Source organism: Zonotrichia albicollis, chromosome 6, assembly GCF_047830755.1.
Source record: "Zonotrichia albicollis isolate bZonAlb1 chromosome 6, bZonAlb1.hap1, whole genome shotgun sequence".
NCBI classification, from domain to species: domain Eukaryota; kingdom Metazoa; phylum Chordata; class Aves; order Passeriformes; family Passerellidae; genus Zonotrichia; species Zonotrichia albicollis.
In genome coordinates, this window is record NC_133824.1 from 52,455,505 (window position 1) to 52,472,642 (window position 17,138).

A 17,138-nucleotide genomic window follows, 5' to 3' on the forward strand; every position below is an offset into this window, starting at 1 on the left:
GTGAATCCAATAGCAGGAAAGTTGTCATTAAATGGAAGAAGTGGTGCAATATTTCACCACAGGGTGTTGTGGATGTGAAAAAACATTGATGTGGATGCTGATGGCTCAGTGGAAGATTTTTCCTGAAACGATTTTTGCCTGAACTTTGGTCCCTCTGAGTGCATATCTGGCCATACTCAGTTGTAGGTTTGAATTTGCTTATCCCCTGTGTTGGTTGTGTATTTGTGATCTGACCTGAAACTTAGCTTGAGAATGTCTCTTTTAGATCTGAAAATGAATTTTTTTCCCAGATGAGCCTTAACCATATGTTATTTTGAAACATATAATTATGTACAAAAAAGTCTTGAAGCAGGAACTGTATTTATTCATGACTCATTAGTCTAAAAATTTGGAGATTTGATTTTTAAAGTTGGTGCAGGTAACATTGGAATGGCATTGTTAGAATATCCTGTCAGCACACCAAGAAGTTCTGTCCTGAGATTAGTCTAGGCAAGCTTAATATTATCAGGATTGAAGCTGTCAGTGATAAACCTCCTAGGAAGATCTTTCTGTGTTGTACTCCAAGTGTTACAAAAAGGTTAAATTCTTCCCCTTCCTTCAGCATTCTCTAAGGTGAGAATAAATTGAATTACTTTTAGCTTAGCTCTCTTTGCAAATTAAATGCTCATCTTCATTATTTGACTCATTATCTTGGTTAATTTAACCAAATAATAGTAGATTCAGGGTATTAAAATATTTATTGGAACTGTTGTGTTCTGAAGATGTAGTAATGGCACAGGTTACTTGATAAGACTGTAAAATATTGTTTGAAATAGAAGTGTGCAAGTTTTTGAACTCAACTCATAATAAAGAGCATTGTGATTTTTCAGTTGAGCTTAATTCTATAGTATATTCTTTTGACAGTGTTTTAATTATATGAAAATTAGAGAGTTGAAGCACATGGTATTCTCAAGGAAGATCCTACCTACCAGAGCAGCTTGAGACTTCCTGAGGTTTGTTCACCTAACAAGAATTAGGATTTTAACTATTATTTTAGATTTACGAAAACCCTTACAGTAGTGGGTTTCTAAGAAGCATTCTGGTGTGGAACCCCATCAAAGCAGCTTGTTCAGGATGGAGGTGAGACCACATTTGTGCTTTTATCTGAACCTGCTGCAGAAGATCAGCTTCCCAGGACAGTCCTCCTCCTCAAAACCAAGCAAAACAAGCACACTCCTTCCCCTCTCCACTCCAGTGTACTTCAACCTGTTACATGTGTGATTTACCAGCCCAGGAAGAGTTTGCAGGAGGATATTTTGTTTGAAAATTATAATATATAATATAATATAATATAATATAATATAATATAATATAATATAATATAATATAATATAATATAATATAATATAATATAATATAATATAATATAATATAATATAATATAATATAATATATCCAATGTGTCTAATATAATATAATTCTATATTTATATTATATATAATACATATTCTTATATTACATTATATTACATTATATTACATATCACATATCGTATCACATATATCACATTATTATATTATATCATATCATATCATATCATATATCATATCATATCAATATATTATATGGATATATTATATTATAGTAATATATTATATGAATATATTATATATAATGAATATATTACTATATAATAATTATTATAATTTTAAAAAATATTTTAAAAAAACATTTAAAATTGTTATTTTGTTTTTAAAGGTAAGCTTTTTTTATACAACACCTTGTGCCTAGTGAGCTGCAGCGCCCTCACTAGAGGTGTCCTGGGCACCCTGTAAGAACCTACTCTTGCTCACCTTTAAAAGCCCCAGTTTTGACAAAGTCACTGACAGCTAAATGTTTTAAAGATTATCAGTAGGAGGGGTTTTGTTGGTAGCTGAGGTCAGTTATTAAAAGTTAAAGTTGTCTGGTGAAAAACAGGTCTATACTTGCACATTCTAAGCCTTGGAGAAGTTTCAGCTGCTTTAATTAGCTACTTTTATTTTTGATAGGCATGCAATTTAACCTGACTGGTAAGAGCTCTCTTCACTTGCCAATATAACTGAATTTATCATCTTTTTAAAGCTGAAAAAGATAATCTCAAGAGAGGTACAAAACAGTCATTTGCTAAATATAATCCTACAAAATACCAGTTAGCAGAATTCACCTTCCTGAAGTATGGCTAAATGCCAAATATTGTAACTTATGTGTTTGACAACTCTGGTTTGGCATGTGCTAATTAAATGCAAGTGACACAAAGTATATCCCCTCAAGCTTAGTAAACGTGGACATTAGAAAAGTATCTTTAAATGGAATTTGAGATTAATAAAATAATCTCATTTTATAACCTGCAGCAATTTAGAGAGATGTTTCATAGCTGGAGAAAGACACACCTTAGGTCACAGGACCACAGTGTAGAAGCATCTATCTGATAAAAAAATTATCAATACTGATAGGCTATGACAGGCTTTTGGCAGCTTTAGGGCAACCTGTCTAGACTTTGTAGAGAGAAAAAAAAAATAAGCCATCTGTACATTACATTGTTGCAGGCTTATTCTTGTTACAGCTCTCATCATTTTGAACAATTCTACTACAAATGACCACTGGAGTTTTTCAAAGGCCTTCATGCTGCTTAGTGTAGTGATGTTTGAAAGTCAGGTGTTATAAATACAGTATTTATAGATATGATGTTTGTTACCTTATGGTGGGTTTTGTTCCTGACCTTTTACTCCTCTTCCAGTTCTAGTGGTGCTTATTCTGCATCCCTCTCTTGGAGCATGAATGCCTCTGTGCAGTGGGAGTTTTTCCTTAAGCTCACATGGTTACATATCAATAATTCTAGAATTAAATTTCTTAATTTTTAAATAAATTCTATTTTTACAATGCCTCGCACACATCTGCTCTCTTTTTTTTCTGTGCCCTAGATAAAAGGCTTAAGATCCTAGACCTAATTCTACAGCCCATGAATTTCTTTGAGTAGTAGCTACAGACAGGTGTGGAGAAATGTCCCTTATGTGTTTGGTAGCCTGCTGGAACCCTGGTTACTGAGAATTTCAGACTTTCTGTGCTCACAGGCACTGAGCCCCAAGAGAGCACTGCATTCACCTGAGGCTGTAGAAAAGTCTTCCAAAACTGAATGATAAAACTGAGATTTTAAGTGTGTAGTTTAAATAGAAGTGTATAATATTGCCTAGTAGAAAACTTAAGATTTTTAAGTTTTAGAATATGGTAATATATGTAAAACAAGGTATAAGTTTTAGGGTGGAGGCTGGTCCTTCTTCTTCACCTTCTCCATGGTTTTGGGTAACATTGTGTAATTAGATAAAAAAGTCCACATTGCAGCTGAGTAGTTAGTTATTGGGTTAAAAGTAAAAATAGTTTAGGTGTAATTTCCTAACTGGACAGTTTATCCTTAAAAGGCCTTGTAGAGAAAGATACAGCTCCATTTTTAGTTTATTTGAGTAAAGTACTGTAGAACTCACAGTTCTGTAATATAAGACTGTAATATAAATGAAAACTAATTAATAATTAATTTAATAATTAAATTAATATTAATTTAATAATTAAATTAATTAATTATTAAGACTGTAATATAAATGAAAACTAATGAATATCTGAGTCCCAACAAGAATTTAATTTAATGCCAACCCTAAAAAAAAAGAAGCAAAGACTCCACAGTAGCCTATACAGTGCAGTGCTGAAAAGCCCCCTAAATAGGAATTGCTCTTTATCCTTAGTGCTCAGCTATAGGGTTATATGATGAATGGAATTATATATATTATATATATAATATATGTTATATATTTTATATATATTATATATATATTATATAATATATTATATAATATATTATATAATATATTATATATGATAAATATATTATATTATATGGATATTATATATTATATATTATATTATATATGATATGGAATTTTATATATATATATTCTATTATATGGAATTCCCTGTGCTTGTAGTGACAATCCTGCTCTTTCTCCATGACTGTTCCAGCCAGGAAAGCACACTCATGAGGAAAGAGAGCCATGGATAGTCACAACAAACTATTTTATTTATGTCCTTATGTGCAGGATCAGAGGAGCTTTTGTCCTGGAGACAATATACATAACTTCTAGGTAAATAATCTCTTTTCCTTGTGTAGTTTCATGCTTCACTAGCTACTCACCTGCTGCTTAGCTGGAGAACCCTCTTTGTTCCAAAAGAATGGCCCAGAGCTGCTCAGTGCTGTGTGTGACTTGTGGGGACTGCACCCAGAAGAGGCTGCAGCTGCAGGAGCCTCATTTGTTCCTGTGCCTTGGTAGCTGGAAGTGAAGCTCGCAATGAAGGACCAGCTCTCTTGGGCCAGGCTTGTCCTAAGTATGGACTAAAACAATCTGAAGTGTTGTTCCTGCATGTCCTCAGTGAAGGTGGTTCTTTTGGATGTGGAGGAGTTTGGAAAGATAAAGGTAACAGCTGAAAATTTGTCCTAGTCATTCAAATGCTAACTTCAGGCATTCTCAGGAAAGTGTTTCATTCTGGGATTCTGTGGAAGGCATCAGCGAGCTGCTGAAGTACCTGTGCTAAGTGATTTGTTTGTTTATTTACAAGAAGAAAGCTGTGCTCCTTTGGTTTTGAATGTAACTATTGAAGGCAGGGTACAATGGATGCTATCAGAAAAGCCCCATATGGATGCACTTTAGATCTTTTGAATACCACAAAAGTTTAGTGACCTAGAAATGAATCAATAAAAAGCATCCTCTAGCTGACAAATTGAAGAACTGAGGGATTCTTACAGATGCATTGACTTTAACAATTCCAGATAGACTGTTTGTAAAGGCTTTCTGAGACACATCTAATCCTTAGAGTACTGTAGGAAACTATGAGGTGGTTTATATTTAGATCACTTTCCAATTCTTAATTTAATTTTTTTACTGCAAGTTTACTCTAATGAAAATTTAAGAAGAAGGGAAAGGCTTATGTTAAAATGATGTGTCCTTACACTGAATGTGTTTTTAATTTGCTAACTTGAACATTCCTTGTTGTTTTGGAAAATATGTTTTGGAAGAGTATGGCAGTGTAAGCATCTCTCTAGCCCTGTTATATTACAAATAAATCAGTGAATCAACAAAATTAATTAGAATCCCAATAAGTCACTTAAAATGTTTATATACTAGTTCTTCATGGTTTTATTTCTACAATATGTTTTAACATTTCAGCATTTCAAATAAAATTTGAGAAAAATTCTTTTTAACTATTACAGCCATATTTCTTCTTAGCTTAGTTAAATAATCACCAACACATCATATGATTTCTTGTATTTATCCATGTTTTATGGAGTTTCTCTGTTATGTTTGGCACAAGAAATTGAGTACATTTTTTACTTTCTAAGGAATAATTATTATCAAAAATGATAATCCAGAAAGACAGTCTGTATAGTTCTACACACAGACTCAAGCCATAAAACATTCGGACTAAATGAGACACTTTCTTCTTTTCCATTAAATGTCAGTTAAATACATATCAACTCAGTGTTTCTGTGCCTCAGATGGTGAAGAAGGCGAACTTTAACCTGTGGTTAAAAATTGAGAAGCCAAGATTTTTCATTCAGCAAGGATGATGTAAATGTTGCAGCTGAGGATCCTTCCAGAGTGCCTGATGAGTGTTCTTTTCCTCTCTTGTTCAAAGGGAGAGAGATCTAACAAAATTGTCTCCCTCCAGTGACATCTGCCACAGTGATGTGATTACAGGGGAGCCTGGGTGGCTTCTTTCAGGTGCCTCAGACAATTTAAAACAAAAAATGTAGAGCTCATGTTGCCACTTTGATTTCTGGAGGTCTTTGCTTCTTAAATTGAGAGCTTCATAGTTGGAGATTAGCACATGGAAATCAATATAGTGTGAATAATATATTACTGCTGATAAAGCAGAAAAAAAACCAGAGAGAGCCAATGTTTGAGGGGGCAGGAGCTGTCAGGGGTCTGGACTCCAGTTACAAGGGACATTTATACAGCAATGGGGTTTTCTTTCCCTCTTGAAACAGTTTAAGATTTAAGCAGGTTACAAAGACTATTTACAAAATACGACCATAATACTTCCTCAAAACTTAGGTAGTGTCAGTTCTGCCTTTTGTTTCTGCAGTGGGAGTGTTTCAGTTTTAGCTGATTGAGCCTTGTGTCCACCTGAGTCTCATAGCTGGCTCTACATCCCCAGTCTTATCAATGAGTTAGGAAGGCAGTTCTTCAGTAAGATTAATAATGGCTTTATAAGGATGAAAGAATAAACTGCATCTAATATATATATTAGATATACTATAGATATATATATATTATATCTATATCTATTAGATATATCTATATCTATTAGATATACTATGTAGATAGATATAGTTAGTTATCTGTTAGATATAAGATATACTATATCTACTTACCTCTATTAGATATACATATACTATATCTAATATATCTAATAGTTAAAAGCTCCAAATTCTCAAGTAAATTGCAGTTTGGAAATCCATCCTGATGAACTTTTGACAAGGAACCCAGTACTGTCACCAGTAAGGTTTTGTCAGTCCTGTGCTTTTTATGATTCAAAGCTGTCCATATTTATCATAAGACTCTTACTAAAAATAAAAAAAAAAAGTCAATGTGTTATTGGAAGTACATTTAAGGGTAATATGGCCTCCTAAGCAGGTCAGCAGTATCAAAGGTAAGTTCTGTTAATGCAATTTAAGTTCTTAAAAGCCTAAAACTCTACAGGAAACTGCAGAGTAGCTAGTACTAGTAGTTAAGAGTGTTGTAGTTATTGTATTCCCTTTGGCTTGTTTGGATATCCAGATTTATGTCATTTCCTGTCTTAGTGCTTGGATTATGAAACATTTTTCTCTGTTTTGAGCTACTGCTTTAGACTAACTTCTAGTGACTCTACTATCCCAAATACTGAATTTAACAGTGAAGTTTAAAAAAGCAGGAAATAAATTGTGTGTTGCCTAATATCCCATGGAGGTTGGGGAATATATCTTGAAGAACTGGGTTTTCTCCAGTGGTTTTGAGCACTTGTGGGTTGAATTTCTTGTTAATCTGAGAACTGAGCAGTACACGTGCAAGATATTAGGAGTGTAGCAGTGCAAGAACACTTCCCTGTGATTTGTTTCCTAGGTTTTCCCATTGCTATTGGTTTTCATTTTCCTTCATGGATATGCACTTTCCTCCTCTCCTTTTCTCCTTCACTCCATTGATTCATTTGATTGCGGTACATGTCAAAGTTAGAGTATTTTTATTTTCCTCTTTACTGTTTTTTACAAGTTGGATATGAATACCTTTTTCATTTTCTCTCTTTGTTACTGTTTTTTTATTTTTAATTTTACTGTTTCATATGTGTAGTTAGGGAATATTTTCCAAGTCACGCAAATAATAAATTGAGTTTTTTTTGTTCTGTATAAAGAAATATCTCTCTGTGTTTTTCTGCCTTAGCATCCCTGTGTGTTGTCTTTCAGCTGCCAGATTAAGAGATGAAAAAGTAAAACCTAATGTAGCCCATTCACTTTTTTCCCAAAAAACATAAAGTGCATTAACAGTGCTATTGTTTGTACTTCCTGCAAATAAAGAACAAAAAAATCAGAGATGGTTCAGATTTCAGTTGTTGTGCACACATCCACTTCCTGCAGCTTGAAGTTATGCTGAGTTTTAATTGTATGAGTTCATTAAGACTTCCTAATTCTGCTAATTTCTGACACAACTTGCACCAGGGAAGCTGAAGGAAATGCTGCTCTCTCTGGAGTCAGAGTTTGTGTTTTCATTTCAGTGGGCCAGTATTCACAGTGCCTGCTAACAAGCATTGTCTCACTGTTTAAACTGCAAATTCATGAGTCTTTTGAATTTTGAATTTGTTCTGAATTTGCATTGGTTAGGTTTCAAAAAAAGCATTGCTAATTGTTTGGTTTCTTCAATACATCCATTTGGTTTTTGTAATTTTCACAACTTTGGAATAAATGCTGACATAACAATGTCTCTATTCTGAATGTTACCTCTGTATAGGCTTAGCATGCCAAATATGGCTGAATTTTGAAAAGCAGCAGGTAACAAATATTTTAAGCAGGTTTTAAGCATTAGGAATATAAATGTTAACATAGTTTTCCTAAATTAAGGAGCCCCTTGCCATTAATCCTTAAATTCAGCCATCTTAGTTGATACTGATGGGAAGCCATGTAGAGGGAGGCTGTGTCCCATCCATATCTTAGAATCAAATACCTGATTGAGGACTATTCCTCTGGCTTGAAAAATTTGAAATACAGTCTTATCAAGCATTATTTTAAAAGTTTTGGTGTCCTATTTTACCTTTGATCTCTGGTGTAAATTCTATACTCCAGGAGATAGACCCAAAGAGGCCTTTTACAGTGTTGTGAACCTACAGGTGGGCAATTTATCTAACAAAAGAAAATCCAATCATTCTTGTTTTCACAGAGGAGGATAAATATGGCCTTTACTCCAATTTGTTGTTCAAGTATTTTCTCGCAGAGGGAATTGTCTGTGGACATGACCTGTTTGTTGCTTCTGCCAAAGAGCATCCTGACAACATTTTGAAGGTAAATAAGACTCATTGCTTTTGCTAAGTAAAGCTGTAATTTCTTGATGAATTAAATGCATTTAAAAATGTACATATTGTGTAGCAACAAATGAATTAATCTTGGTGATTCATAAGAATGTGTTGGGAGTATTTACACTAGCCAGATTTGGGAATTAAATTCAGGTCTTTCCCTCCCATCCATGGACAGTGGAGTAAGATCCTCCCAAGGCCAAATGAGGCTTGGAACCTGTTTATTCTTTATTTTATTTCTTTATTCCACTGGCTTAGTGGGATGGTTTCAGTAAACCAAACTGCTTACAGTTTCCTCCTGCCCAGGAGGAAGAGTAGTTAAGCTGCCTCCAGTATTTTGTGGTAGAAACAGTGTACAGTTTGTGTGGATATTTATTGAAGTTTCCTGTAGAAAATAGAAACATCATTGAACATCTTTACAATTTCCTTTACACTTACATTTCATTCTGACTCTTTTTTGTGCTAGGGAACTTGGTCAGCTTTGGATCAGGTCACACAGAAAGGATCCCTCCAGACTTCAGTGGACTCCCAATCAAACACTGATAGTTTCTGTCATGAGAAAATTGCATAAGGGAAAAAGCCTGAGCAACAGTGCAAAAAATGCTGAAGTGTGAGGATAATCCTGCAAAATTTCATTAAATATTTTATGTCTTTCTAAGGCTGCGTTTTCCTAATATCAGAAGTAACATATAATTTCCTGATTACTTCTGCATCAAGTGAAGTCTGGCTATTTCCTTAAGTGTCTTCAGAGACTATTTCTGGACAAAATGATTGCTCTTCTGTTTTCCTACCTAGGAATGGTAAATTCTATGCCTTATCTCTTGAACATTATCTTCAGTATTCAGGAAAAAAATATATTCTTAATGAAACTAAATTACTGTGCTTGTGAAAAATCAGTTTTTCAGTGCTCCTAAACCTGAAGAAGGTTCATTTAAGGGTGAAATTTTTTCTCACTTTTCATTTAGAATAAAGGTTAAACAAACAAGTTAAAATTTTATTTTCAAGTACGAATTGCATAAGAATGTGCTATATTTTTTTAATTAAGTGGTTTTAAATAACTAACAATCAAGTATTGACTCCCTAATGATACAATGATACACAATTGTTGCAGTTGTTTTTCTCATTGAGATTTAATTATCCAAATTAGTGTTTTTATTGCATTGCATTAAATTTTCTTGAAATGGAGTAGTTAATACACATCCTATTTTTCTTTCATTCACCTTTGATTCAGTTTTTCATACCCTGTCATGGTTTTTCTGGCTCTTTTATGTGATAACTCTGTTACATACATCTGCCATACACCTTGTACCACTTTGAGTCTGGGGTCAGTCAGTTTGCTGTGCCTTACCCAGCTCTGTTGTCTGATATGGAATCATTTTCCTTCTTAATTTCCAGGGCAGGATCTAGGCAGGAATGCTGCATTCACAGAATCACAGAATCACAGAAATTCTAGTTTGGAAGAGACCTTTAAGATCATCGAGTCCAACCCATGTTCTAACACCTCAACTAGATCATGGCACCAAGGGCCACATCCAGTCTTTCTTTAAACTCTTCGAGGGATGGTGACTCCACCACCTCCCTGGGTAGATGATTCCAGTATTTGACCACTCTTTCTGTGAAATACTTCCTCCTTAATTCTAGCCTGTATCTCCCTTGATGCAGCTTGAGACTGTGTCCTCTTGTTCTGTCTGTTGTTGCCTGGAAAAAGAGACCGACCCCCAGCTCACCACAGCCACCCTTCAGGAAGCTGAAGAGAGTGATAAGGTCACCCCTGAGTCTCCTTTTCTCCAGGCTGAACAACCCCAGCTCCTTCAGTCGTTCTTCATATGGCTTGTGTTCCAAGCCCCTCACCAGCCTCGTTGCTCTCCTTTGGACACGCTCAAGCATCTCAATGTCCCTCCTAAAGTGAGGGGCCCAGAACTGGACGCAATACTCCAGGTGAGGCCTCACCAGTGCTGAGTACAGGGGAAGAATGACCTCCCTGCTCCTGCTGGCCACACCGTTCCTGACACTGGCCAGGACGCCATTGGCCTTCTTGGCCACCTGTGCACACTGCTGGCTCATGTTCAGCCGACTGTCAACCAGCACCCCCAGGGCTCTTTCCACCTGAGCACTGTCCAGCCACACCGTTCCTAGCTTATATCGTTGCAGGGGGTTATTGTGGCCAAAGTGCAGGACTCGGCACTTGCACTTATTGAACTTCATCCCATTAGATTCTGCCCATCTATCCAACCATTCCAAGTCCCTCTGCAAAGCCCTCTGTCCCTCTAACAGATCAACACACGTTCCCAGCTTAGTGTCATCTGCAAATTTGCTAATAAAGGACTCTAACCCTCATCCATGTCATCAATAAAAATATTAAACAGAACTGGCCCCAGCACAGAGCCCTGAGGGACACCACTGGGGACTGGCCCCAGCTGGATGCAGCACCATTCACCACCACTCTCTGGGCCCGGCCATGCAGCCAGTTCTGAGCCCAGCAAAGAGTGCTCCTGTCCAAGCCACGGGCTGCCAGCTTGTCCAGGAGTATGCTGTGGGAGACAGTGTCGAAGGCCTTGCTGAAATCCAAGTAAACAACATCTACAGCCTTCCCTGCATCCACTAGGCGGGTTACCTGGTCATAAAAGGTGACCAGGTTGGTCAAACATGACCTACCCCTCCTAAATCCATGCTGGCTGGGTCTGATACCCTCGCCATCTTGTAAATTTTGCGTGATGGCGCTTAATATAAACTGTTCCATTATTTTGCCAGGTACTGAGGTCAGGCTGACTGGTCTGTAATTACCAGGATCTTCCTTTGCACCTTTTTTGTGAATGGGTATCACATTGGCCAGCGTCCAGTCATCCAGAACCTCACCAGTGAGCCAGGACTGTTGGTAAATGATGGAGAGTGGCTTTGCAAGCTCGTTTGCCAGCTCTCTCATTACCCTGGGGTGGATCCCATCTGGTCCCATAGATTTATGAGTATCCAAGCATTTCAGTAGTTCTATAACAGCCTCCAGGGACAGGACCATTCTGCTCCCTGTCACCATCGACCAGCCCAGGCGGGCAGGTGTCTTGAGGGCGAGTCATCTTCCCACTAAAAACTGAGGCAAAATAGGCATTAAGCACTTCTGCCTTTTCCTCATCTTCAGATACTAAGTTCCCTCCTTTGTCCAATAAAGAACAAAGGCTGGTCTTACCTTTCCTTCTACCATTAATGTATTTGTAAAAACATTTTTTATTATCTTTTACAGAAGTTGCCATTCTAAGTTCAAACTGAGCTTTGGCCTCCCTAATTTTTTTGCTGCATGCTCTAGCAGCCTTCTTGAATACTTCCTTAGAGACCTGACCCTTCTTCCAACGCTGATACATCCTCTTTTTATTCTTAAGTTCCTCCAAAACCTCCTTGCCCAGCCAGGCTGGACGTTTACCCCACTGACTGGTCTTTTGGCACACAGGGATGGTCTGTTCCTGTGCCCTCAAGATCTCTGTTTTGAGGTATGCCCACCCTTCCTGAACTCCTTTGTTTTTTAGGACTGCTTCCCAAGGGATGCTCTGAATAAGTCTCCTAAACAGGCCAAAGTCTGCCCTCCAGAAGTCCAATGCAAGAGTTTTACCGGTGCTCTTCCTGACTTCACCAAATATTGAGAACTCTATTATTTCGTGATCACTCTGCCCCAAGCGACCTCCAACCACCACATCTCCCACCAGCCCATCTCTGTTTTCAAACAGCAGATCTAACATAGTCCCTCCCCTGGTGGGTTCACCCACCAGCTGCAACAAAAAGTTGTCCTCCATACATTCTAAGAATTTCTTGGACTGCCTCTTTATTGCTGTATTAAGTTCCCAGCAGATGTCTGGTAGGTTGAAGTCACCCACAAGAACAAGGGCTGATGATCTTGAAACATTACCTAGCTGTTTATAGAATAAGTGATCTACCTCTTCTTCCTGGTCGGGTGGACGATAGCAGACTCCCAGTATGGTGTCAGCCTTTTTGGCCTTCCCCTTTATTCTTACCCATAGACATTCAACTCCATCTTCCTTAGTTTCAATTTCGATGGCATCAAAAGTTTGCTTAATATAAAGGGCCGCCCCTCCACCTCTTCTTCCTTTCCTGTCTCTCCTGAAGAGCTTGTATCCATCCAGTGCAGTACTCCAGCTATGTGAGTCGTCCCACCATGTTTCCGTGATGGCAACTACACCACAGCTCTGCAGTTGCACCATGGCCTCCAGCTCTTCTTGTTTGTTGCCCAAGCTGCGTGCATTGGTATACATGCACCTCATCTGGGCTACTGACTTCACCCCTAACTCAGCCTTGCAATTCTTGGGCCTGTTTCCAGATAGCTCAGCTGGTTCCCCTTCCCCCTTCAAACCTAGTTTAAAGCTCTCTCAATGAGGTCTGCCAGTTCATGAGCTAAAAACCTTTTGCCCTTAACAAAGAGGTGTACCCCATCTGGTTTCAGCAGAGAAGATGCTGTAAAAGTTTCCCCATGATCAAAGAATCCAAAATTTTGCCGATGACACCAACCCTTAAGCCACTTGTTGATGATGCGGATTCTTCTGTTTCTTTCATCATTTTCCTCCGCCACCAAAGGGACTGAGCAGAACACTACCTGTGCTCCTGCCCTATCAACTACCTGACCCAGTACCCTGAAGTCCTTTCTAATTGCCTTGACACTCCTCTTCTCAATCTCATCTGCCAGCCTGGAGTATCAGCAGTGGGTAATAATCAGAGGGCTGAATCAGCCCAGGAAGTCTCTCAGTGATATTTTGTACCCAGGCCCCAGAGAGGCAACAGATCTCCCTGTGGGATGGGTCTGGTCGACATATGGGGCCCTCAGTTCCCTTCAGGAGGGAATCACCTACTACGATTACCCTTCTTGATGCTAGAGGTAGTGATCCGTCTTGCAGATGAATCATAATTGGGGGGTTCACTGGGCAGGCAATTCTCTCCTAAATCATCTAGTTGGGTCTCTCTATCCAGGATCTCATACCTATTCTGGAGTGGTACTTGGCTGGATGATGGGGAGGGGGAGGACTTTTTGCTATTACCTCCCTGAATGGGGACCCGTTTCCACTCCTCTTCATCTACCAGGTGCCCTTCTGTTACCTGAGAGCAGGAGGCATATAAGTCCTCAGTCTCTTGGTCAGAAGCCTCCCTTAAAGATGGTAGGACTGAACTCCACCAGTCTATTTCCCTTTCACTTTCCCTGATACTCCTTAACCTTTTGACTTCCTCCCTAAGCTCAGCCACCAGTGAAAGGAGGTCATTGACTTGTTCACAGCGCAGGCAGGACTCCTCCACAACACTCCCTGATGCCACTGATAAGCTCAAACACGCTGGACACGGATGGGTCTGTACAGACACATCCTTTTTGGAGGGCCTGACTTGGTCACTTATACCAGCCACAGCTTTTGACCGTGTAGAAACCATTAGTGACAAACACCTCAAAAATAACCAGGCAGCAGAAAGACCTCAAACAACACAGAGCACTTGTTACTAGCAAGGAAGCTGGCAACCCTGCCTGCTTGGCCTGCGTGTGCAAACTGCTGCACAAACTGCTTTGTATGCTCCCCAGAGACTCACCACAACCCTGTTTGCCCGCTCCTGTTCACCCCGCTCCCCAGACACCTCTTATAATCAGCCACTCAGCAGCAACTGAGGAAGCTCCACCCTCTGCTCCTCTCTGACTCACTCTCTGATTCATTCCTCTGTTGTGACTCCATGGTGGTGCTGCCATAGGAGCCAATAAATCCAGGGACAATATTGCTGTATGAACATCATCTTGTTTTGATTTCTGCCTCCCTTTGTGCCCTTGTGTATCCAGCAATATTCTTGTCTGTGCTGTTCACCCTCACCTTGGCTGTTCAACACTAACTTTGTTTAGCAGACAAGGCACAGCAGAGTTAATTTCTCTGATTTGTCCTGTGTCAGTGAAGTAACCCTCACCTTCAGATGCTTCAAGAAGATCTCTCCTGTCAGAAAAATGAGCTGCTTGGGATTTGGATGACTCCATAGTGTTGGGATCTTAATAAAGCCTATCTGACCATTGCACTTCAATTAATGAGATTAGTAATTAATTTATTTTCAGTATCTAATAGGACTATATTCTTTACTGGAAAGGTAACACAGACATGGTGGAAATTAACCTGAATTACACCTTAGGCTTGGGTTTTACTTTGTAAAATTCGAGTATGGATTCAATACATTCCACAGCCAGTATCTAATTAGCTGGTGTAATTCATAAAGGCAGTTCATTAACTGTCCATACTGTGTCCATGTTAAATGTCCATGTGGTGTGGTCAGTCTGTTTGCATGTTCAGCTCTCTGCTGAAATGCCATAATTGCTCTATTCCAATTTTGTCATGTGATTGGAAGTTTCTTGAACCTATAACCAAGACAAATATTGCTGGTAGTAGGAAGGGGAAAAGACATTCTTATAGACCATAATTATCTTGAAATTGTGTATAACTAAAAGACAGGCAGAGGATAAAAAGCCCTGATCAGCTGCCTAAGATATATTATATTACCACCCACCAATTTATCCATCATCCTTTGAAAATATATTCATGCCTTTTGTAGTCAAAGCTCCTTCAGGAAACTGGCATTAAGATGTAATGCTGAAAAATTATACACCTCTGGTAAAACCTACAGAACTATATACATGCTGCTTTTTAGAAAGTATTTTAAACATTGGAGAGCATTTCTGTTCATACAGTCTTCAAAAAAAAGGCAGCTTTTTACTCTAAGGGCATAAGCACTGGGAATGTATATAATATAAGAAATTATATGGTAACTTTTGTGCCTGATCATAAAGTAAAACTGCTTGCATTGGTAAATGGAAAATTTATTTAATAGTAACATTACTTCAGGTTTGGCATTAAAATTCTACAACTGCCTAAACTGCCTGTAAAATAATTTCTTTACCTTTATTTATGATTATTTTATTTAAGTTGGGGGGTAGAACTGATTTTCACAAGTTTTAATGAGAAAAGAAGGGTTATTTATAGCTTACCTTGACAATAAAGATTGCTCTGTTATGCAATTGCTTTTGCTATGGAGCCTGTGCAAAGTTGGATGGAGGACACCAAGCTGCCAACAGCACGCTCAGTGTGTGCAGGGATCCATCCAGAGGGACACTGACAGCCTGGAGAGGCTCAGGAGAACCTCATGGAGTTCAGCAGGACCTGGCAGTGCAAGGTCCTGCACCTGGGCTGGGGCAATCCCAGCACAAACACAGCCTGGGCTGAGGATGGATGGATGGGATGGGATGGGATGGGATGGGATGGGATGGGATGGATGGATGGATGGATGGATGGATGGATGGATGGATGATGGATGGATGGATGGATTGGATGGATGGGATGGATGGACAGATGGACGGATGGATGGATGGAGAGCAGCCCTGAGGAGAAGGGGTGGGGGTGTTGGAATCACAACAGGACCTGGCAGTGCAAGGTCCTGCACCTGGGCTGGGGCAATCCCAGCACAAACACAGCCTGGGCTGAGGATGGATGGGATGGATGGGATGGATGGGATGGATGGATGGATGGATGGATGGATGGATGGATGGATGGATGGATGGATGGATGGGATGGGATGAGATGGGATGGATGGATGGGATGGGATGGGATGGATGGATGGATGGATGGATGGATGGATGGATGGATGGATGGATGGATGGATGGATGGAGAGCAGCCCTGAGGAGAAGGGATGGGGGTGTTGGAAGCTCAGCAGGGCCTGGCAGTGAGCACTGAGAGCCCAGAGAGCCAAATGTGCCCAGCAGGGCAGGGAGGGAATCCTGCTCCTCTGCTCTGCTCTGCTCTGGGGATCCCAGAGGAGCTCTGCTCCAGCCCTGGCTCCCCAGCAGTCAAAGGGCCCAGAGCTGCTGCACTGGGTCCAGGGGAGGCCATGAGGGGCTCAGGGGGCTGCAGCACCTCTCCTGTGAGGACAGGCTGAGAATTGGGCTTGTTCAGCCTGGAGAGCAGAAGGCTCTGGGGAAACTTCCAGCAGCTTTCCAGTTAGGAGAGAGCTGGAGAGGGACTTTCCACAAGGGCAGTGTAGTGACAGAGCAATGGGAAATAACTTAAATTGGATATTGGGAAGAAATTCTTGTCTGTGAAGGTGCTGAGGCCCTGGCACAGGTTGCCAAGGACCTGGTGGCTGTCCCATCCCTGGAAATGTCCAAGGCCAGCCTGGATGGGGCTCTGAGGAACCTGCTGGTGGAAGGTGTCCCTGTCCATGGCAGGGGGTTGGAATGAGATGATCTTTGAGGTCCCTTCTGACACAGAACCTTCTTGATTTTATGATCTGTTTTGTAAGGAAGACTTAGAGCTCATTATTGTTCTGGAAGACAAACCAGCATCCCTTGGAGCGCCACATTTAACCTGTGGCACCCTAGCCAGTGCTGGATCAGTGACCTTTCCACGTGGCACCTGCAAGCCTGAGGTGGAAGAGTGGGAGCTCCAGAACTGCTCTCTACAACTGTCTGCTCATCTCTTGTGGAAAACTTTGATCGTTGCCTTTCAATGGAATGTTTGTTTTCAAGTGGGAA

General features: G+C 39.7%; 1 protein-coding gene across 2 annotated transcripts in view; it reads left to right on the forward strand.

Moving 5' to 3' along the window:
* The window catches only part of ELP4 (elongator acetyltransferase complex subunit 4), a 149,748-nt gene that overhangs the window by 9,181 nt on the left and 123,429 nt on the right, over positions 1-17,138 (forward strand). For both annotated transcript variants that reach the window (XM_074543778.1, XM_074543779.1), the window contains exon 3: positions 8,469-8,590. In XM_074543778.1, the coding sequence (XP_074399879.1) occupies positions 8,469-8,590 (122 nt within the window). The remainder of the gene's footprint in view (positions 1-8,468; positions 8,591-17,138) is intronic.